General features: G+C 61.9%; 2 protein-coding genes and 1 long non-coding RNA gene across 14 annotated transcripts in view; 1 reads left to right on the top strand and 2 right to left on the bottom strand.

Annotated features, from left to right (window-relative positions):
* Positions 1 to 13: 13 nt before the first annotated feature.
* On the bottom strand, positions 14 to 1,692 carry LOC145713313 (uncharacterized). Of its 2 annotated transcripts, none has more exons than XR_014136378.1 (3): positions 1,579 to 1,692; positions 1,215 to 1,364; positions 14 to 907 (listed from the first exon to the last, which is right to left on the bottom strand). It is a non-coding gene; the product is annotated as an uncharacterized LOC145713313 (long non-coding RNA). The 2 variants fall into 2 exon arrangements; XR_014136379.1 differs by having other exon boundaries at positions 14 to 870.
* On the top strand, positions 1,393 to 7,045 carry LYL1 (LYL1 basic helix-loop-helix family member). 4 transcript variants are annotated; one of them, XM_081791782.1, is made up of 5 exons: positions 1,393 to 2,140; positions 3,137 to 3,489; positions 3,578 to 3,669; positions 4,545 to 4,951; positions 7,004 to 7,045. In XM_081791782.1, the coding sequence occupies exons 2-5, from the start codon at positions 3,158 to 3,160 to the stop codon at positions 7,037 to 7,039; spliced, it is 867 nt and encodes a 288-aa protein (XP_081647908.1). In that variant the 5' UTR covers positions 1,393 to 2,140; positions 3,137 to 3,157; the 3' UTR covers positions 7,040 to 7,045. The 4 variants fall into 4 exon arrangements, with proteins under 4 accessions (XP_081647908.1, XP_081647907.1, XP_081647910.1 ...); XM_081791781.1 differs by having other exon boundaries at positions 1,395 to 2,117; XM_081791783.1 differs by lacking the exon at positions 1,393 to 2,140 and adding an exon at positions 2,668 to 2,824.
* Positions 7,046 to 8,530: 1,485 nt separating this feature from the next.
* Positions 8,531 to 22,195, bottom strand: part of NFIX (nuclear factor I X) — a 96,694-nt gene continuing 83,029 nt past the window's right edge. For 6 of the 8 annotated variants that reach the window (XM_081791773.1, XM_081791780.1, XM_081791779.1 and 3 more), the window contains exons 9-11: positions 16,404 to 16,551; positions 14,183 to 14,274; positions 8,531 to 9,837 (exon numbers count right to left, since the gene is read on the bottom strand). In XM_081791773.1, coding sequence (XP_081647899.1) covers positions 9,823 to 9,837; positions 14,183 to 14,274; positions 16,404 to 16,551 — 255 coding nt within the window. In that variant the 3' untranslated portion in view covers positions 8,531 to 9,822. The remainder of the gene's footprint in view (positions 9,838 to 14,182; positions 14,275 to 16,403; positions 16,552 to 22,195) is intronic. The other 2 variants (XM_081791778.1, XM_081791777.1) reach the window with 1 other exon arrangement.

The raw sequence follows: 22,195 nt of genomic DNA, 5'->3' as shown, positions 1-22,195 counted from the left end.
TGGGTCGGGAGGCTGCCTGCGGGTCTGTCTGCCCGTCTGCCTTAGGGGCTCTGTCCGTCTCTCCAGCTGCGTGTCTGGAGCCTGCGTTCCTCTGCATCTTTTTTTGTTTCACTCCCTGGGGAAGCGCTACGCATCTGGAGGTTTGTTTGTCCCTGCCCGACCGAAGTGCTGTCAGTATTGCCATCTGGAGTGTTCTGTCTGTATGGGGGTGTGGGAGCTGACCGTCGGCCAGCGGGATGGTCTGTCTCGCAGCACGAGGCGCTCAGCCCCCCGCCCCTTTGCTGGCGCCTGCAGTTCCCGAGCCGGCCACGGGGCGGCAGCCGTGCGCTCGTGTTCGTGGGGCCTCCGCCCCCCTGTTGGCGCGCACCCAGACACAGGCGGGCCCTCCAGTCACCCAGCCCCTACCCTGCCTCGCGTCGCCGCCCGGTTTCTCTGGCCGAGCTCCCCACAGGGCCGCGGTGGCGGAAGCCGGACCGGAACCAGGCGCCTTGTGCATCCGCTCCAGGCCAGGTGCTTCCTGCTCCGCGGCCCCTCGGGCGAGCACACTGAGGCACTAGCCGGCCTGCCGCTTCCCCTCCCCTCCGGGACGGAGGGTTAGCAACGTTAACGGAGAGGCTTAGGGCAGAATCCCCACCCCCACGTGGTAGCCGTGGGGCCCCCCCGCAAACACCTTTCCCTTGGCTTCCTCCCCGCCTGTAAAAGGAACCTAGTTTGTTGGGGTGATCCGTTAACTTGGGGGCTCAGAGCTGACCTCGCGCTTCCCTGGGGCAGTGGGATGGTTGGAGGCCGGCTGGCTCGGGGCTTCACCAGACTCCTGGGAGGGTGGTGGTAGTATCCGTGCTGGGCGGCTCCTGCAGGCCCCCAGATACACTGGAGGCGAAGTGTGATGGACGCGGGTGAGGGGGCCCTGGAGAAAAGTATTGTCCCTGCTCCCTAGCTATTCCCAGGGCCCTGCCTTTCGCCTTTGTAGCAGGCTCCAGCCGGGTGCTGAGCACCCCCACCACTGCAAGATGCTTGCCCAACGCCTCTTTATCACCGTCCTCAAAGCGGCCTGTGATGTGGGAGGAGGGCCAGAGACCATCAAGTTGGGGCTGTGTGACCCGGTGGCCTAGAGGATCCACGTGGCCACAGGGCGGGCTGGGGGCACCTATTGTAACGTTCTGCCAGCCCCGGCTCCCTAGGAAGTCCCTCCCAGCCATGGTGCTTCCTCTCACCCTCCTGGGCCTGAAAAGGTGGTGTGGAGAGCAGGCCTGGGGGCCCAGGACACTTGGGCCAGGCAGGACACTCGAGGGCAGACTGTCAGAACTGCCTTCCCTCCAGTGCCCCAGTCCGGGGTGGGGGTGGCGCGAAGCCCGGCAGGCGGTCTGTAAAAAGAGGAACAAAGCAGGGTGAGGAGAGGAGGAGCAGGAGGGGGCCCTGGGTCACGAGGCCGCAGACTGCCGGAAAGGGCTCTCCTCCACCCCCATCAGCGCGGACACTTGAGCAGGGGGTGTTCAAAGCCGGAGGTGAAACCCAAGCGCGATACTGGAGGCTGCTGCTTCCCTGCCTCAGTTTACCCCTCTGCGTGCATCCGGGTACCTCACTCCCAGCGGCGCGCTGGGTCGGGGTCCTCAGAGACCCTGGGCCACTCCAGTGCCTGGGAGGACGTAAGGTGAGGCCCTGAGGGGTGACGGCCCTGTCCGTCGCCGGCCGGGGGCGGGGCCGTGAGGCCCCGGCTCGGAGCTCCCCGCCCGCCGGTTTCCTCCGGGGTCAGCCCGGCTCCTTATCAGGCGCGGCCAGTCGGCCAGGGCCTTATCTGTGCCGGCCCGGCATCCTCCGGCGCGGCCCGGGGGTGAGAGGGAGGAAACTGGGCCGCCGGGGGCGGGGAGAGGGCGGGCCGGCCAGGAGCAGCTCACTTTCCCTCGAGGGATCCACGCCGCCGTCGCCGGGGCCCTAGCGAGCCCGGGAAGAGGCGCGGCCCGACGTCGCTGCCGGGAGGGGGCGGCAAGCTCCCAGCGGCCCAGAGCGCAGAGGCCGGACCGGATCAGGGCCACGGAGCCTGGCCTGCAGCCGAACCCGCATCCTGGCCCTGCGGGACAGAGCCGGGGCTCTCACCAGGCAGCAGGACCAGCGCCGGGGTAAGAGCGGAGTCCGCCTGAAGGTGGGGTATCCCGGGACCGCCTGTATTCATTCATTCCATCCATCCTTCATTCATTCATTCAACGGGGGGGGGGGGGGGGGAGGGGGGGAGGGGGGGGCGGATGCTCACTAAGTGAGAGCCCAGGGCCTAGGTAGGGAAGACAGGACAGAGGGGCCAGGAGTCCCAGAAGTTGCTGGGACACTCCAAGCCGTGGGGCCAAGAGTGAACAGGGACGGCTGCGCAGGTTGCAGAGGAGTGGATGCTGATGGGGTGGGGAGGGTGGGGGAGGCTGCTGATAGGGCCAGAGAAGGATTGGGACATGACCCTGTCTACTGGGCAGTGGAGTCCGTGTTTGGGATCCTGGGTCAGCATTTTTTATCATCATGTCAGCAGTGGGGTTACAGGGTTAGTAAGGGGGACATTTTCAGTGGGGGCGGGCGTCAACGGAGCGATTAGAGAGGACTTTCAGGGTGTGACAGGGAGGCGTTGGGAAGAGCCTCTCGGGGTCATAGCTGAGGGCCACATGGTCAGCTGGGGGAGGGGTGGGGGGAATTGGTGAAGGGCCAGAGTCAATTACAGAGGGATTCTAAGGTCACACGCTACCGGTGAGGGGTCTTGGGATCAGATCTGAAGGTTACAGGGTCATCCTGGGGGCCGCAGGATCCGTCATGGGTTCCTGGCCTCGCCCCTCGCTCCCGCCTCCAGGTGAGAAGGGATTCTGGAATAAGGGAAATTTGCTCAGGAGCTGGGCAGCTGAGGCCCTCGTGGGTCACAAACAGCTCAGAGAGAGCACTGCCCAGCTCAGCGCTGCCCAGGGGGTCACTGGGTACCTCCTGCCCTCGCGTCAGGTCCCCTCCCGTGTCCTGGTGGTTGCGGAGCCCGCCTGCTTTTGCCCACCGAACCCCCGCCCCCACCCCCACCCCCACCTTTTCCCTCTCATTTGAGGGCTCTGCTGGGCTGAGGGATGTGCGTGGCATCTGATTCTTCCCTCCCCACTGGCTTCCTTGTCTCCCGCAGGTGAGCACCCCTTCGGGGTCCATGTGCCCTCCCCAGGCCCAGACAGAGGTGGGCCCCACCATGACTGAGAAGGCGGAAGTGGTGTGTGCCCCCAGCCCAGCGCCCGCTCCGCCCCCCAAGCCTGCCTCACCTGGGCCCCCAAAGGTGAAGGAGGTTGGCCACCGAGGCTCCTCACCCCCCAGGCTGCCCCCTGGCGTGCCAGTGATCAGCCTGGGCCACACCAGGCCTCCCGGGGCAACCATGGCCACCACGGAGCTGAGCACCCTGCGGCCCCCGCTGCTGCAACTCTCTACCCTGGGAACTGTCCCGCCCCCCCTGGCCCTGCATTACCACCCTCACCCCTTTCTCAACAGGTCAGTGGTGGGGGGGGCTGGGACCTGGGGGGAATTCGGGGCCAGGGTCCTTGCCCACAAGGCGTTAGTGACCCACGACCCCTTACAGCCTCTACATTGGGCCGGCAGGACCTTTTGGCATCTTCCCCAGCAGCCGGCTGAAGCGGAGACCTAGCCACTGCGAGCTGGAGCTGGCCGAGGGTGAGTGCGGGTTCGTGTGTGTGTCGCCATCTCTGCGGGGGCTCGCGTCTTCCACGGGGAGAGCTGTTGCAGGCGCGCCCAGGCACACACAGGATAGCCCACACGGGGGCTCAGTGCTCAGGTTACACTCCTGTGCAAAAACCACAGGCCTGGGGCCAGTCCCACACGACCACAGCCACCCAACAAGCCACGGAGAGTCATGGCAAAACGTACCGCGTGGCATGGGGGCCGCGAAATGACAGCTCCAGGCGAATGCACGGCCACGCAGGGAACAGCCACAGGACGACCACCACAGCAGAGACAGCCACACAACCACAGCCACTCAGGACCATGGCCCCACAAGAGTCAGCCACAGAACCACAGCCACACGACCACAAGCACCCGGCAACGATCATAGGCAACCACAGCCATTTAGATATCCCAGGAGTTCAGCCAGCCACCCGAGTCGCCCAGGCCCACGTTCACACCCAGAGAACCTCTCAGACCCGTGTGCACATCCAGCCACGTGCAGGGCCACACTCAGAATGGGGACCGCAAGGACAGCTCTCCAGACTGACAGCCACAGGAAACATTTCCCTAGGGAGTCTCGGCCACTGACATAGAAGTGTGGACAGTCGGGTTCGGAAGGCTTCGGCTGCCTGCAACCTGGGCCGGTGACGGTCCTTGTCTAGGCCGCTGGGGTGAGTAGGGTGGGAGAGGGGCGGCTACCCAGCAGGGGAGCGACCCATGGATCCTACTTGTGGAGCCCTTGCGTGGAAAAAGCCCCAGCCCGCCGCCTATGTGGAAGTCCCCTCGGAGATTCTGGGCGCTGAAGTGAGGGCCCCAGGGGGCGCCCCCTGGGCCTCCGCGCCAAACCTGCCCCTCGTGTTCCCCAGGGCACCAGCCCCAGAAGGTGGCCCGGCGTGTGTTCACCAACAGCCGGGAGCGCTGGCGGCAGCAGAACGTGAACGGCGCCTTCGCGGAGCTCAGGAAGCTGCTGCCAACGCACCCGCCCGACCGGAAGCTGAGCAAGAACGAGGTGCTCCGCCTGGCCATGAAATACATCGGCTTCCTGGTGCGGCTGCTGCGCGACCAGGCGGCCGCTCTGGCCGCAGGCCCCGCCCCGCCCGGGCCCCGCAGACGGCCAGCGCACCGAGGCCCGAACGACAGCGCCCGCCGCGGGCCGTGTCGCAGGGCCGAATCAGTGATGCGCTCGCAGCCCGCGCCCCCGGCCGGCCCCGACGGCAGCCCCGACGGGGCGGCCCGGCCCATCAAGACGGAACGAGCGGCCGTGAGCCCTGAGGTGCGGTGACCTCCGCGGGCGTGGCCTCGGAGCCGAGGGGCACCGGGAACTCAGCCCGGGGCGGTCGAGAAAGGGGCGGCCGATGCTCTGCGCCTGCTCGGGAGCGAACTCCCCGGAAGAGGGACCAGTGAGGACGTTCCCAACGGGGGAATAGGGCCCGGGGATCTGGAGGGGCGACTGTCGCCCGCGGGGGGCCCTGTAGGCCTTTTTACCACCCACCGCCCGCTGGAAATGACCTTTCCCGCGTCTTCCTCCGGGGGACGAGGTCCGGGAACCAACATGGCAGACAGGTCATCGGACTAAAGTGGTGCCTTTTTTTCCGGGGCTGGGGTCACCGAGAGAGGTGGGGAGGGACGGGGTAGGGGGCTGGGCTTTGCCCTTCTCGCCGGCGCCCCCTCCTGGAGACTCACGGATACGCGCTCCTGGACCGCGTCTGCGGCGCGCCAGGTGCGCCGAGGGAGGCGCAGAATGGACGCCGGGACCCACCCCCCACCGATCCCGAACCGGTCCCGCACGACGGCGTTAGCAAAGGCTCGGGCGCTCTTACTTTTGTTTTTCTTTATTTCTTTATTTCACATACACATTAGCCATTCAATGGAGAAGCCGGAGAGAGTCAGGCAAAGATGGTGTAACAGAAGCGCAGTGACGGGGGCGGGGCGGGGCGGGGCGGGGCGGGGCAGAGAGGGAACAGACGGGCTGGCTGCCTACTTGCATTCCGCTAGGACACTGAAAACCCAGAAAACAAAACAGACAGTAAACTACCCTTGTTTCTTATGTATCTCAGTGCAGAGACGGGGGTGGAGGGCAGAGAGAGGGGGAGACCAGGCTGAAGGAAGAGGAGCGGAGGGACGGGGGACGCTAAGGGGGAAGCACACCAAATCCATTAGTACTATATATAGAGATACTCGTATATACTGCGTTTCTTAGCCTAAGAAGAAACTTGTTTGACGGGACGGGCGGCCTTTGCGGTCCGCGATGCTGGTGCTGGTCGGGCGCACGGATCTCCCGGGAGGGGCCGAAGCGGGGCTGGCCCAGGCTGGCTTGGGGGGGAGGGGGGCGCCCCGAGGGTGGGGGGGTGGGGGGGAGCAGAGGCGGGGCTGGGGTGCCCCTCGGGCTCTCGATTGGGGGACGAAATTTCTCGTGACTTTATTGCTCCTTTATTTTCTCTCATGTGGGGGGGGGGGGTCCGTTCAGCACGGTCGGGGTGAGGAAATGGTGGGTCGTCTGAGCCACCCGGCCCCTCTGGGACCCAGAGCGCGGCGTCCGCTCCGCCAGCACGGGGGTGAGAACAAGGCACTAGGTCGGCCGGCCAGCGCGGGGGCGGGTGTGTAAGGCAGTCGACGGGGCTGGTTGCAGGGTGGGGTGGGGCTGTGTGCGGGGCCGTGTGCGTGCGTGCGTGCGGGCGCGGGCCTGGGCGAATCGACCTGTCAGCTTGGCTGGTCCTGTCCTGGAGCTTCGAGCCTTCCTCGTGCTCCCCGGTGGGTGACGGGGCTAGGGGTAGGGGTGGGAGGAATGATGTTGAGTTGGGGGCGCCGGGGAAAAGGGAGGGTAACTACCAACTTGCTGAGCGCGCTCCTGATAATGCTGGTGAGGGTCAAGTTGGCGTCTGGCTCAAAGAAGGGCGCTCGGGGCGGAGAGGGAGAGGGAGAGGGAGGGAGGGAGGGGACGTTTGTTCGTTGGCATTGACCTCTGCGGGGGAGGGGCTGGGGACCCCCCCGCCGCGCCCCCGTGCCCGGACGGGGATGGGGCGAGGAGGGGGGCGCTGGGCCCTGGGGAGGGGGCGCCCGGGGAGACCCGCGACCAGAGCAGCCCAGCCGCCGGGCGTATGCCGCTGTCCCGTTCCGTTAAACTCAACAAAGAAGGGATATGCGTGTTCCTAACAAGTGCAGGATATTTAATTGATTCATAAACTTATGTATAATAGTTTGTGGGTTTTTTTTTAAAACGTACTTTATAATGTAAGAAGCACCAGGGTTTTTATGTTGAATTATCTTAAAAATAATTTTCTCTCGTCCTTTTCCTTTTTGATCTTGTTTTTTTTTTTTTTTTTAGTGTCGAGGTGTTTTTTTTTTTAACTCTAAAATGTGAACGTTTCCTTCAGCCCTCCCACCGAAACCGAGAACGAACGACGAAACAAATAAAAACCCCAGATCATCCTCGTCAACGCAGGAAAACGACTTAAAAAAAAAAAAAAAAAAAACTTAAAACGAACAAAAAAAAAAAAAAAAAAAAAGGAAAAAACACTCAGCTTTCGTTATCCCCGCGCAGGGCGGGGCGGGCCCAGTTCTTTTAGCGTCCCCAGAGCCGCGAGGACATTACAACAAAAATAGAATTTTTCTTAACAATCTCTTAACATACAAAGATAGGAAAACTCTCTGATGCATTGCACTTGGTTCAATGAAAAAAAAAAAAAAAGTTCATTTCCCCCATATATATTTTTTGTGGGTTTTTTTCTCTTCTAACACGTCCCCACATCTCCTGTCGCCCTCGTAGCCCCTCGCCTGCCCCTCACAACGACACTTGGGAAAGGAGCGGCCCCCCACCCCCACCCCACCCCTGCCCGCCCGGGCAGCCCCGCCGGGCGCGCTCCCGCCCCGGCCCAGCTGGCCTGCAGCTTCCGACCTCGCCCGGGCGGGCGCCCCGCCGACCCCGGCTCCCGCGGGCCCACCGCGCCCGCGGCCCCGATTGTCTTCGAGGGAAGGGGCGCGTGCGGCCGGGCAGGGGGTCCCTTCCGCTCCCCTCTCAGCTCTGACCCTGTTTAGCCAACCAAACTGAAAAATCATTGCACTTTGACCGCGCGTCACGCCCGGCCCACCCGGCCCCCCCACCCCCCGCCCTACTCCCCACGCCCCCCACCCCAGGCTCCCGTGGGATCCCCTGTCCCCTGCTTCTCAGTCCCGGTCTTCCCCGAGGGCTGCACGCGGATGGGGGGAGGGCCTTCGCTCAACTTCCAACAAAAGCCACTCCTGGGGCCAGCCGCCTTGTGGCTTCCAGTCGAGGACCGCACCGCACGGCGCGCTGGCCCCTTCTGCCCCAGGTAAGGGCCCTCCTTGCCTCCCCAGCCAGCTCCCTCCCCTCCTTCCCTCCCTCCCTGCTGGGGCCACAGCCTCGCAAACTAGATTCACAATAAATAAAGCCCACAACCCGCCCCTGCGGTGCAATGTTGGGTTGACTGACTTTCAGAGGATCCTGACCTGTGCTTTGTGTTTTCATACAGTTAAGAAAGAGAGAGAGGCACGAGGACTCGAGAAGGGGGCCTAGGAAGGGAGATGCAGGGAGGAGGGAGTAAGGCACAGAAAGACAAGCCAGAGGGGCCAAGTCACACCCTGGAGGGGGGGGGGCTGGGCATGCTCTTGCTTCCCTCCCTCCCAGGGGGCTTCTGAAGACCCTCTGGACAGGCCCCCATCCATCCCTTGGGAGGAGGAAGGGGCTGCAGGGAGGGGGAGAGGAGAGCTACTTCCTGTCGTGTGTTACCAAATTGTTCCCAAGTTGCTCAAATGGAGGAGTTCCCAATTGCAACAGCAAAAAACCCAAACGATGAATGCCCCACCCCTAAATAAAGAGTAAAGACATTACAGCTGAAATCCAGAGAGAAGTGGCCAGGAGGCCCATGTGGTGGAGAAAGTGGGGCTGGGGGGGGGGGGGCGGACAGAGAAAGCTCCAAAACACTTTTGAAAAAGGACAACACCCAACACCCTCCAAAGGAACTGAAAGTCGGCGAGCAGGACGCCTACCTAGCGCAGGTGGCGGCTTAGCCAATGGCAGTGGCGGCTGCCTCGTCCTCCTCGCTCGGCTCCGGGGTCCCCTTTCTGCTCCACTCTCCGGCCCCGGCCACAGCAGGGCTGTCTGTGTGAGGGGCAGGGGCAGGGACCGGTGGGGCGGAGCGAGGGCACCTGCATGCGGGGCTGGGGTGTGGGGGCGACCTAGGGCCCGCCTCCCCTCACTTGTGGCGTGGCAAGAGAGTGATTTTCCTGGCCTGCAGAGAGGAGGGAAGAGGGGGCCTGTCCCAGGCTGGGACAGGCTGTTGTAGCATTCCGACTTTTTCCTGTGGACTGTACAGAGAAGTCTGGGGCCCTGAAACTACCCCCGAAGCTCAGGGTGGAGTGGCAGAACGCCCTCCATTCCAGGAGCAAGAAGCTAGCTCCAGAGGACGCTTCCTGGCCGCCCCGGCGGGAGGGGGGGCCTTCTAGCCCAAAGGTAGGGCAGGGAAACCTGGAAGCCACCGTGCCTCACCTAGTCCAAAGCAGCTGGGGGTGGGGGGGGGGGCGGGGAGAAGCCAGAGGCCAAGGCAGTGGGGGTGGGGAGGGGGTTGGGAGAGAGGGAGACAGGCAGGGAGGAGGCAGAGTCTGGAGGGAGAACCCTCTGGATCTGCACCCCGTCATTTGTACAAGCTTGTCCTCTGAGCTCCCTAGTGAAGCTCCCGGACTGAGTTGGGGGTGGGGTTCCCCTAGGAAGGGTGACGGTGGAGGAGAGGCCCTTTCGAACCGTGCTGGTTGCTTTGTTGGGTTGATTTTGTTCCTTCCCCGGAAGGTTGGGGCGGGGTAGGGAGGGGAGAAAGGCAGTTCTGCCGCATCCTTTCTTTCTTTCTGTCCTCTACTTAACAGAGTCCGTTTTGCATGTTTCTTTCTGCTTGGCTGCTGGTGCACAGCTCCACCGAGACCTCTTCTGAGGGCTCTCCGAGAACTGGGCTGCTTCTGGGGGCCTGCAGGGGTCCCCGGGCTGGAGGAGAGAAGGGCTGAGTGGCTGACGACGTCTAATTTTTGCTTTTTCGGTGGGGCTGGGCTGGGGGATTTTTCCACGTCTCAAAATTTCTTCTCCCCCCGTTTGAGGAACCTCTTCTTTACATTTTGTCATTTCTTCTGTCGATCTTATCAGAGGAACCAGGACTGAAACGGGACAAAAAAAAAAAAAAAGAGGCGACATTGAAAAGAGCGGGGGGGGGGGCACCGCTCTTCTTGCCCCCACCTGGCCAGCTGACTGGCGGCCAGTGTCCAAGGTCCCTGGAGGGCCCAGTCCCAGCAGAGCCAAGGACACCGGCACCCCACGAAGAGGTACCTCCCCATTCTGTCGAGACCTCCGATGGGAATCCTGCCGCCCCCAAGAGACCCTGCCCCCGGTGCCAGAGTCCAGCTGGCCTTCCCGTGGGCACTGTGCCCAGCGGGTGGGACCCCCGTGGCTGAAGCTGGCACAGGCACAGACCTGGGATCTGGCCATGTTTCCAATTGTTTAGGTTTTTGTGTGGGTCCTGGAGGGTGGGGAGGATGCCAGGCTGGAGCTTTTGTCCCCAGAGGGGTTTTGGGAGTGGGGTGGGGGGTGGCACAGCTTCTTGCTGAGTTTTCTTTCTGTCTCTTTGGATTAAAAGCAGAAATTCCCGTCTGTACTCCCCAGCCAAGGTCCCACAGGCTGAAAGGCTGGGGAGGGGGCGGGGGATGCCACATGGCTTTAGTCCCTAGCGGGACCAGGCCTGGGGGAGGGGCTCTGGAGCCCACTGTGCCTGATCCTCTATCCTCAGGACACCTGGTGCTGGGGAAGGACCGCAGTCTCCCTGGGGCAGGAGTGGCTTCCCTAAGGGTGCCAGCAGGGGGAGCCACCTTCCCACAAACGAGCCTTGGTGGCTCCTGCTCACAAAACACACCTGACCCGGAGGCCGGGCCGCCCGGCAATGCCCTCCACCAAAGGCTCTGGCCCCACCTTGTGGCCAAGGGGCAGTGGGGGAGGGCTGGAAGGGGGACGTGTTCTCTCTGGCCTACAGTACCTGGGTAATACCCTTGGGGCCAAAAAGGGGTCCCTGAAAATGTATTTCAGGGCCCCTCTGGGGCTCCGGGCCGCAGACTCAGATCGGCAGGGGCCAAGCCGGGCTAACAGAGCCTGCACTGGGTGGTGACCCATTCTCCCCTTGCTCCAAGAGAGGGTGGCTGATCTGCCTGAGGCTACACCGCCCACCCGCGTGGCCTAGCCAGGACTCAAATGCGGGGAACGGTTCAGAGTCGATGCTCCTAACTGCTTCATGTGGCATGCTCCCAGGGAGCCCAGGGCCAAGGCTGCCACATTGGAGTGAGGGCTTGGGGGTGGGAGGGTGGGGGGGGGCCTGATCGGCCAACTCTTCAAAAGAAGCCAAAAGGCCAGACGGATTTTCATGCGAAAGTTGTCAATGTTTAACAACACTTGTTTCAGACACACGGATCATGCCTGCAGGCCGGGCCTGCCCCGCAGGCTCTGGTTGGGGACCGCAGGTTGTCATCTACTGTGAGATAAACACATGGAGTTTTAGTGTTAGAAGGGGCCTGGAAGATCACCGAGAACCTTCTGTGACGGAAACATCCCCTGTTTGCTCTGTCCAATCTGGTAGCCAGTAGCCACGCGGTGGCTTCTAAGCAACTGACATGGGGCTCGTGTGGCTGAGGGACTGAAAGTTTTCTCTAGTTAGTTATTTCATTTAAACTTCAACCGCCACACGTGGCCAGCGGCTGCCCGGGTGGATGGTGCAGAGGGAAGGCATTTGGAAGCATGGGGCTCTGGGGGTGCCCCAATGACTGGGGTGCTGCTGGCATTTACCGCACGGGCAGAGATGCTCACTGCCTGCGCTGTGCTGGACGGCACGCACGGAGGAGACCGGCCGTCCTGCGGCGGGGCTCCCAGGGGACCTGCCCGAAGTCCAGCCCCATCCGCTGACTGAAGGCGAAAGGGAGGCTCGTGGGACACGTGGCCCTGCGTGGGGGAAACCCAGGCACAAGGCACCCCCTGAGCTGTTGGCGGGGCCTGAGTCGGCAGCTGGCCCCTGGGCTTCCAGTCCCGGCCTGAGAAGGTAGGGGAGCTGTCTGCAGTGAGCCCCTGTCACTGCGGTCTCAGGCCTCGGTGTTCTTTGGAGCCCCCTTCCCAAGGGGAGACCACACCGGAACCCTCACGCCACGGCTGTGCGAGCCGGGTCCTCACCCTTCCTGTGACGGAGGGGGCGGGGGACAACCGGGACACGGAGGGCCTGCTTGGCCCCCGTCTTTGTCGGACCAGGCCCAGACCCCAGGCTGGTCCCCTTGGGGTCCCCTGAGCTGCACAGCAGGGGGACAACCACCAGTGCTCGGACGGGGCGGGGGGGGGGGAGCCCCCCTCCCTCAGAGGAAGACGACTCCAGTTCAAGGCCTGGAGTTAGGGACAAAGGTGTTTCCAGGAAAGCTCCCCAGTGCCTCCTCACGGATCCCAGGAAAGGGGGGGGTGGTGCATCGGCTGCCAAGCACAAAGTGGTTTTTTCTGCTCACCCTCTCTGCTTCCTGAGCCAGGTCCAAAATTGATTAAAACTAAGTAAAAAGCGCTGCCCAGGGAATGACAAAATTGCTAAAATTCTCTTTTCTTCCCTCATTCTATTGTTCTCTCTCCATCTGGTGCTCCAGAGATCAGCTAAAGTCACTGGTTACTGTGGAAACCGCCCCCCACCGTACCCCCTGCGCCCGCTGCAGTCGCCTGCCTGCCCCCAGGCCCAAGGGCTCTCTCAGCGGCTGGGCCCTGTCCGGCTCCAGTCTCCCCCAGAGCCTCCCCCACCGGCACCCCCAGACACACCTGCCTGCTGGGGCCCGGGGCCCAGGCCCCTTGCAAAACAAGAGGGAGGAAGACCGTTTCCCAGACTTGCCTCAAACTCTGACTTGGCCCCAAAGTCTAAGCAAAGTGCGCAGAGAAAGTGAAGAAGGGAAAGCACACGGAGGCGGAAACAGGGTGAGTGGGGGAGGCCGGGGCCGTGGTCCCCAAGAGTGAGTAAGTAACACAGAGCTATAGGCGGCTGGGGCGGAGGGAGGGAGGGAGGGAGGGAGGGAGGGCGAGAGTGCGACGCAGCCCTGCTGCCTGGTGCCGGCCCACAGCCAGGAGGGGAGGCCCGCCTGCTGTCCCTTCCTCTGGCACCCCCTCCCGCCCTCTGCCAGCAGGGCTCTCTCTGCCTCCCTGGCACAGAGCAGCGGAGGGGGCTGGCTCCAGCCCCTGCTCGGAGCCATTGTTTTTCTTCTCAACACCCCCAAGTTCAAGTTCATCTGGGTGTTACATCATGTCTGGTTGCTCCTGGAAACCAGACGGGTCAGACGTGACTCTGGGGAAAGGGGGTGGGAAGCTGGAGGGGGTTGAAGTTCCCCTCCCCTCCCCTCCTTGCCACTAGGGAGCTCTGAAGTTTGAAGTTTGACAAAGTTTTTTGGCTTTTTTTTTTTTTTTTTTTTTTGAGGGAGGGAAAGGAAAAGGGAAAAAAAAAAAAAAAAAAAAAAACAAAACCTCAAACCACACACACAAAACTTCCATCCACCAACTTTCTCTGGACTCAGGCCTCAGAGCAGTAAAGGAGCCTGGGCTGAGGTGGATTTCCTGGGGCTGAGAAAGCCTCCAAGGCCTTGGGCTCACAGGGTGATGTTTTTGTAAACCGTGAAAAAGAGAAAGATATTTGCATGTTCTTTTCCGAGAAGCCCCCCGCGCTGTAAAAGCTGCCTCTGCCCGGCTCCTGAGGTGGGTCCTCCCTGCACCCCGGGGCCCTGGGCTCCGTGGGCTATTCCCAGCCTCTTGGGGACAGGCACAGGGAGGAGGGGGCCCACATGCGTGTGTGTGCACAGATGCCTGTACAAAGCCAGATCCAGGAGATTCCAGCAGGAGGGCTGGAGGTTTCCTTGTGAGGACTGGGGACAGACGGGGAGCTGGACTGGAGGCTCCGGCAGCCCAGCCTCCCCTCTAACGGGATTCATGGGGACTTGAGGGAGGGGCCTCCAGGGTGGCAACAGGCCCTGCCCTACCCTGGGTGCCAGAGTCTCTGGGCACGCAGCCCACCGGGACGGCTCTGTCCCTCCTCCACCCCTCGCCCAGCCCACCCAAAGCCAAGGAAGAAAGGAGGGCTGGGGGCCAGGGCTTCCAGCTGGAGCGGGAGGAGAGCAACAGGCAGACGCTGTCCTCTTCCTGACGGGGCCTCGGGCTCCCACCAGGCCTGGCCCAGAGCGCCTCTAGCCTCAGGTCTTTGGCCGCCTTCCCCAGGGCCGGGGCTGTCAGAGCTAATTATCCAATTAGCTGATTAGCCAGAGGACCTGGGGGCTGCCTGGGGAGGCAGGCTCAGCTGGGCGCGCAGAAGCCCGGGCCCTCCAGCCCTGCCCTGGCCCTTTCTCCCGGATTGGCCTCAAGGAACCGGCCTCTTCCCCAGATGCCCCCGCCGCTGCCTGTGCGGCGGTCCCCCCTCCCCTGCCCCTTGCCCACATCCACAGCGTGGGTGGGGCCTCCTACCTGAGACTGCTGTGGGATGTTCAGAAAGTTGCCGTCCCGGGGTCCGATGCTGACAAACCGGTTGGCAGAGGAGGCGCCTGTCGTTGCGAATGCTGTGGGGAGCAGGGAAGAGAGGGAGAGACCCCGTGAGGCCTTGGGGCCTGCCCGGGCACTGCCCTTCGGGGCTGCTGAGAGAGGGAGAGACGGGATTAGACCATGCTGCCAGGGCTTAGGCTGGCAGTGGGAAGGACAGGCCGGAGGGGTCCCATCATCCTCTCACTGACCAGGAGCACACTCCGTCCCCCACCCCTAGCACCCCGCCTCAGCCAGGCGTCCTCTTTCCTGGCCCAGGGCGAGGGAGGGGCCCTGGAGGCTTCAGCCGAGGTCCCACAGACCCTGTTCTGTTCCCTAGCCAGGCACTGAGCAGGACTGAGGACAGCCTTCACTGAAGCAAGGCACCCTTGCTTTCCCACTGACCCTCCCGGGTCCGGAAAGAGGGAGCCTGGGAGGGCGGGAGGGTGGGAGCTCTGGCGGGCCGGCCCCACCCTGCTCAGGGAAGGGCGGCTCAGCCAGGCCACCTCTCCAACCAGGTCAGCTAGGTGGGTGCTGCACCGCTCAACCCCACTGGGCAGTCCCAAGGATGGGGCCGATGGCTCAGGGAATTTGAAGGGGCCCAACAGAGGGCTGCGCGGGGTGGGACAGGGTCAGAGAGAGGAGCCGGCTGCCAGCTCGGGCCCAAAGGTGGCAAGGCTCAGGCCCAGCAGGCGCTCTCGTCCTCTGATGGATGAGCCAGGTCCTGTGGTTCCCAGGGCCTGAGGTGGGCCAAGGCACCAGAGGAGGAGGGCGCTGGAGGGCCTGGCAGAACGCTCGGGCTTCGGTGCCCAGGGGTGGTTGTTCTGGAGCCTGAGGGGGCAAATGGGCAGCCAAACGGCCCCGAGCTCTTCTCAGGTTTTCTGGCTGGAGCCCCATGGGAGGGAATGGGTCCTGCACCCCCGGTAGAGAAGATGTCCCCAGAAGGGACAAGGAGTGTCACAGGCTGCCGGGGATCCCCCCCCCGCCCCCACACGCCCTCCCCACCAGACACACTCCAGGGACTGCGTGCTCACCAGATTCTGTCCAGGGTGCCCCCCGCCCCCCTGCAGCCGGGCGCCTCCTCCCCCCACCCTGCCCACCTCCAATGACCATGACCATGACTTCGTGTCTTATGGCGGATGTAGATGGGAAGATGGCATGAAGAGGACGGAAAGGGGAAAAGAACTCAAACCATGAGAAAGAAGGCAACAGAGAGCGCGAGACGGAGAAAAGTGAGATGGGCCGCCCCTCCCACTGCTGACCAGGAAGTCCTGCCAGCCCCCAGGGCGCCCAAAGTGCTGCCCACCCCGCTGCCCGAAGACGGCACGCTGCCCACCCTCCACCTCTCCTGTCCTTCACGCGTCGGGTCTACCTTGGGCCTCTCAACTCAGATTTTCTTTTCCCTTTGACAAAATTTGTCGTTGGTTAAAAGAGAGAGACAGAGAGAGAGAGATGAAGGAAGCCAAGGCCCAGAGCCCGCCCTTGTCCTTGGAACATTCAACCTGGGGAAGGGACAGGGGTGGGAAGGGGGGGAAGGAACAAAAAGAGGAACAACGAGAAACCAAACGTGAGATTGAAGGGGAGGAGGTCAGGGGCTGGCCTGCTGCACCATCAGAGGCCCACGGGCCCCGAATGGAGGTGAGGGAGCAAGGCCAAAAGGGGATGGTGGTGGCGTCGCCTTGTGGTCACAATTTTTTTTTTTTTTTTTTTTTTTTTGGTGTAGCGGGGCACAACGAAACAACAAAAATCAAAAAACAAAAAAAAAACGAAAAATGAAAAAAAAACAGCAATCAGGCATGAAGATGGGATGGCTGCGCCTCCCACCCCCCTCCCACCCTGGCCAGCACCCCTGGCCTGCGTGCCCCACTGTGCTTCCCCTCCCGCCCCCGGGAGGGGCCTGGGCCGGGGGCGGGGGGGGGGGGCGCCCCGGCTGGGAGCCGCGGGTGGGCAGGGGGGGGCTTGTGGGGTGCTGGCTGGTGCAACTGAGGCCCAGGAGGCCATGACTGGGGGGGGCTCAGCTCTGCTCTTGTCCGGGTGGGAGGCTCCATGGCGCTCTGGGTTGGGGTGCTTTGGCGGTGGGCGGGGCAGGGGTTTTTCTTTTTGCAGTGGAGACTGTTTGGATGGGCCAGGGATGCTGGGCGTTGTGGTTTCGGTTTCATCGTCCACTTACAAGGTGATGGAGGAGTCAAGGCGGCGCCGTCTGGGGCAGTGCTGGTGGATTTGGAATCAGGCATAGGAAGGGGCACAGGTCTGGCCACTGGAGGCGGCGGCGGTAGCAAAAATGACCCCGGGACTTTGCCCTGGCCGCTACCGTTGGGCTGCGAACAACATAAATAGAGTGACGCATGAAGGCACATCACACACAGACACACGCTCCCCTGCGCGGCCACGCCAGCTCGCTCCTGAGAGCGGGCGCTCCCGGTAGAAGATGCAGGATGGGGTCCTCTCCTCCGGGGCACAGGGTGGGTGAGGGTGTGAGGCTTCTATTTGGTCTCTCAGGTGTTTCTCTCTTTTTTTTTTTTTTTTTTTTTTGTGTGGTCCTCTTTTGAAGTTGAGGGAGGGACGAAAGGGGGCGTCCGACGAGTGGTCTGTTATTTCTCAGGGAACATGTTTTAGGTACTAAAACATGTCTCCTAGCCATATAAGCAGCTGCGCCTAGAACGCTCACGCTCTTGAAGACCTTCTCCCTCAGCAGGTAAGATGCGCCAGCTCGCCCCCACCCCACACACACTGTCCCCGGAAAACACACGCATGCCTCCCTCTGTGGGCCCCCGGGGTGGGGCCGGCTGACCCAGCCAAGAACTACAGGCCCTCCAGCGTCCATCCCACATCGCGGCCTGGGGAGATGCTGGGCGCTGGGGGGCTCGCCCGTGGCTCCGGCAGCCTGAGGATCCCGGGGTGCCGGCCTCTTCTCTACAGAACGGCCCGAGAGGAAAATCCATCGCTGCTCCGGTTCCCACGAGGCTCTTTGAGAGGACTTCCGTGTCCAGTGCCCTCGGAAGCCTGGGCTGCCCGGTCACCAGGTCCGCTCCTTGTCTTTCTTCCCTCTCTGGCGCCTCAGATTCAAGTTTCCTCCCCAGACCCGGACGTGGCCTTGGGTGCTGGCCTTGGGTGCGTCAGCCTCGGGGATTCAGGGGGCGAAGGCACCACAGGGAGGGGCGGAGCACAGCTTCCCTGGAGAGGCCTCCCCGGAGCTCTGGGCGGCGCTCTCAACCACCACCTACTGCCTGGGCCGGGCCAGACCTCTGGGTCCTGAACGGGCCCCTCTCCCGAGGGGCGATGTTCTGCCACCCAGCCACCCAGGTGTGAGACCTTGGGAGCTTCCTGCGCTCCTTCTTCTGCTGGTGGGCGGGCCCTGTGGAGTCCACTCCCTTGATGTCTCCAGCCAGCCCAACTTCTATCCTCCCTGGTTTCACCCGGACTAGGACAATGAGACTCCCAAGGGGTCTCCCCTATGCCAGCGGTGTACTCGTTAGCCCGGGTCTCGGCCTAGCTCTGTACCAGGCACTTGACTCACGTTCCGTCCAGTCCTCAGACCCAGTAAGGCAGCACTGTTTGCTTGGGGCAGGGACGGTGCGGTGGATTCTGCCCCGGCAGGGGACACTGGCAAGGTCTGGAGACATTCTGGGTAGCAAAGCTTGGGAAGGGGGGTGCTGCTGGCATCTGGGGGCCAGGGCTGCTCCTACACACCCTGCAGCCCACGAGATGGCCCCCAGGATAAAGGCACAACAATCCAATCGTTAATGGTGTCACGGGTGGGAATCCCTGATGCAAGGGGAGCTCCATTCTCCCCCCTTTCACAACCGGGGAAACTGAGGCTCTGTGCAGCTAAGCGGTTTTTCCAAAGTCACCCGGCTGTAACTGGTGAGGCCTGAAACTCACAACCGTGTCTGTCTGATTCTGGGGATCCTATAGATTCTTTCCAGCAGGCTCATCCCAACCCTCTTCTCCAAACCCAAAGGTTCTCGGGCTTCGCCCCTTGCTTTCCACAGCTCTGACCGCGTGTAACACAAAATACAAGCTCCCCAGTTGGGCATTCAAGGCCCATGTGGTGGAGCCCAAATGGGGGGTCTCCACCATTCATGCCCCTACACTCCCTTCCCGCCAAGTACATCCCACTGCTGACCACCTGGGCTTTCCGGAACACAGCCTGAGCAGGAGTTGCATACGCGCTCCCTGCAGAACATCCTGTCTACAACACCCCTTCCCACGCCCTTCAAGGCCTGCCCAGAAAACACCGTCCCCGACGTGGGGCCAGCCAGATACCCTAAGCCACCATCCATCTCTCTCTGCCCCTGTTTTCTTTTTTTTTTTTTTTAATTTTTTTTAATGTTTATTTATTTTTGAGACAGAGAGAGACAGAGCATGAGCGGGGGAGGGGCAGAGAGAGAGGGAGACACAGAATCGGAAGCAGGCTCCAGGCTCTGAGCCATCAGCCCAGAGCCCGACGCGGGGCTCGAACTCACGGACCGCGAGATCGTGACCTGAGCTGAAGTCGGCCGCTTAACCGACTGAGCCACCCTGCCCCTGTTTTCTAAGATGCTCTTGACCTCCACTGGAGCCTTTCAAGTAGGCTGCCTCCCAGGCTCCCCAACAAGCCTGCGGACTACCACCTCTGGCCCATGCGGCACCTGTCAAGTCCCACTGACTGAGTTGAATCCACTCGTCCATCCGGCCGCACTTTAAACCATCGAGCCCCATGGCTGACTCGTGCAGGCCATACCCTTCTGAACTCTGGCTGTTCTACCCACTACCCTTCACCTCTGATGACCAACACCAAGGTCTAACACCATCCCTCCATATGGTTCCCTTGACTTCATCTTTCCTGCGCGCTCAGAGGCCCCTGACCAAAGCAAGCCGGGGCTGCTGGTCCCTGTTTGTGTCCTGGGCTGGAGACCCTTTGTGCCAGGTGTCATTTCAGAAACAGGCAAAAGCACAGGCCAGAGGGCAGGGGTCTCCAGCCCTACAGGGGTGAGGCTGAAATGCACACGGCACCTGCCTTTCCCCATTTCTACAGCCTATCTTGTGCCTATCCTCCATCAGGGCAGGAAACAGACAATCCCAACAGATCACAGCCTCACTCCTTCAGGCCAGGCCATCCTGAGCTTGGGCCCCCAAGGAGCTGGGACACGTGGCCTTCCAGGCAGCCCTTGCTCCCATAGGGTGGCCCGTGCCGCCTCCTAGTCCTCAGACCCTGTCTCCCCTCAGGAGGATCTAAATCGTTAATCGCACTCGGTAAAGCCAATCCCAGCCCCATATGGCCGGACGTTGAAAACCGCTGATGTACGACATTTAGTTTCTGGAAGCTACTTCCAAGCAGGCTAGGATGTCTCAGCTCTGATTGGGGTACAAGTTGAGGTTTTAAAATCTCAAGGTCTTGTGATTTTGTGGTGCCTGAAAACCTCAGGAGTTAAAAGCTAGAAGGAACCTGGAGGCTGGGATAGCTCTTCATTCTCCTCTGACAGGTGAAGACGCAGGCCTGGCTGCTCGGGCGCTGCTGGATGAGGCCGAGCTACGACCAGTCTTCCCGCCTCCCAGACTCACGCCATCCCATCAGGCCCTGTGACCTCTCCATCGCGTTTGCTTCGTCGTCTCTTCTCTGCCAGAAAATACAGCGAACCAGGCATCCTCCTTCTGCCCTTTGCGTCTCCTCCGAGCGGTGTCGCCACTTGGCCTTGGCCGTCAGTGATTTGGCGCTTCTCAATTAGGGGCTCGCGCTGTGATCCGAGGATGAACACAGGGGTGCCTGGAACCCTTCTGCAAATGGTTAACATTTCTGGGTGCGTGTATTTTTCTGCAAAGATGGTCTGTGACTCCCGGTTCTCAAAGAGGTGAGGAACTTACTCCTTCAGGCTTTCGATCAGTGAGTCTCAAAGTGGGGTCACCCGACCAGAAGCAGCATCACTGGGCAACTTGGGGAGAAGTGCGGATTCTCGGCCCCGCCCTGGACCTGCTGAATCAGGATCGGGCGAGGCCCAGGCAGCTGTGTGTTAGTGGGCCCTGGAGGGGACTCTCTTGCATGCTAAGAACAGAACTATTGCTCTGGAGGTAGCCACGGAACAAGTGCAGCCTGCTACTGCCACTCCCTGTCACCAGGTCAGCTGCAGAGTCTGGGGCCTCCGGCTCTGTCCTCCTCCATGGCCTGGTGACGTCTCTAGCCTCCTCTCAGAAGCTGAGCCCCATGGAGCAGGCTCACTGAAGACAACCCTCCTCCCTACCGCCCCCCCCCCCCCCGGCTCTTGGCACAACGGGCCACAGGAGGAAATCCAGAGAGACTCCCCAGCCGGGTTAGCCTCTCTGTTTAACCAGGGTGACTGTTGGCCCTCCTGACTGCAGTGTTTTATCCACGGAGCAAGCATCTGCCTTGAGAAGAAAACTTCTGGACCCAGTGAGCCCTTAATCTTGAATGGTCAAGTCAAGGGAGAGGCTCAGGACCCAGCCAGCATCAGGATGCTTAAAGATGGACTGACCCATATTCTTGAAGGTCCTGTGGGTTTAGGCTTGACTCTCCGGGCTAAAATGGTCCTTCGGGTCAGTCTCATTTTGACTCCAAACCCCAGCTGCCTCTGTGGGCGAGAAGGCAGGCGAGGCGGAGCTTCTGGCCTCTCTGATCCATAATCCAGACCCCAGGCCTCTTGGACACTGGGACAGAGGCTGGCGGCTCCCGCAGACTCGGCTGGCATCTCTGAAGGAGGTGTCGTAGCTGTCGGGGGTCATGGCCACTTCTCCCTCCATGCCCCTGAAAGTGGACAGAGCTTGTCCAGAGAGGTGGGTAAGGCTCCGAATGTGCTAAGGAGCTACAGAGCCAGCAAGAGAAGACCTCACAGGGAAAAGGGGAAAAGGGAACAAGGAAAGCAGAAGGAGGGAGAACAGGAGACGGAAGAGGACTGGCTTCCGTTCTGGACAGCGAGAGCAAGGAGGCCGAGCCGTAGCCCTGCCCCAAATCAATACACCAGCACTTAGAAAATGCCCACTCTGCACAGGGCGCCCCGAGGCAGTACCGGGCTGAGTCGCCAAGAGCCTCCCACGGCTCTCCCCGGGCTGCCTCTGGCACGGGCTTCCAAACGCCTTTCCCCACCACGGCCCTTTGAGCATCCCCCCCCCCTACCCCACCTGACCTCTCACAGCAGGTTTCCAGCCTGGACCAGTGGCAGGGAGAGGAACTGGGCCTTCTCACAGCGCAGTGTGCTGCTGGGGCTCTAGAACCTTCCCAGAGGTCTAGAGACCACCCGTGTCCCAACCCAGAGTGGTCTCCCAGGGACTAAGGCAGAACCACTGTCCCATTGAAGGGTCACCTGTGGCCCAGCACTGTCTGGAATAAGCCCTTTGCTGAGTGGCCTTTGTTTCTGCTGGTCAGTGACTGGGCCCTAGGGCTTGCCGACGGACAAGGGCAGTGGGGCGGCAGAGCTCCATGGGGGAACCAGTGTCTCTTCCAGGCTGAGGAGCGCAAGGGCTTTGCTCCAGAACAGTGACTGGCCTGGGAAACTCTTGTTAAGAGTTCTGCCAACAGGAGACTCCGAACAGCTCCCGTGGCGGGGGGCCTTTCCTCTACTCAGGCCTTCTCACCAGGAAACAATGATGCCCCTGGGGCCCACTGAAGTCTGGAGACATCCTGGTCATCGGGGCTGGGAGGGGGTGATGCTGCTGGCATTGAGTGGGTAGGGGCCACAGAGGACACAGCTCCACAGAACAGAGAATGAACAGCCCCAAATGCTAACAGTGCCAAGGCTGGGAAGCGTTGGTCTAGAACCTACCAAATCCCTGTAGCCCTGAGGTTTTGAGAGGGGTGTTAGGAGGCAAGGAGCCCAGGTCGGGTCGGATAGATCACGGATGCACTCCTACCCGGGGGAACAGAGACCAAGGGCGGGGCAAGGAGCCCGAGCAAGGTGGGCCCAGCCACTGCCCCGCCCTTCTCTAGACCGTGACCGACAGACCCCGGCATCATACACAGACCCCTACCCC

Source organism: Panthera onca, chromosome A2 (genome assembly GCF_046562875.1).
Source record: "Panthera onca isolate mPanOnc1 chromosome A2, mPanOnc1 haplotype 2, whole genome shotgun sequence".
Taxonomy (NCBI): Eukaryota; Metazoa; Chordata; class Mammalia; order Carnivora; family Felidae; genus Panthera; species Panthera onca.
Note: the sequence above shows the minus strand (reverse complement) of the source record. Positions and strands in the feature narration are given on the sequence as shown.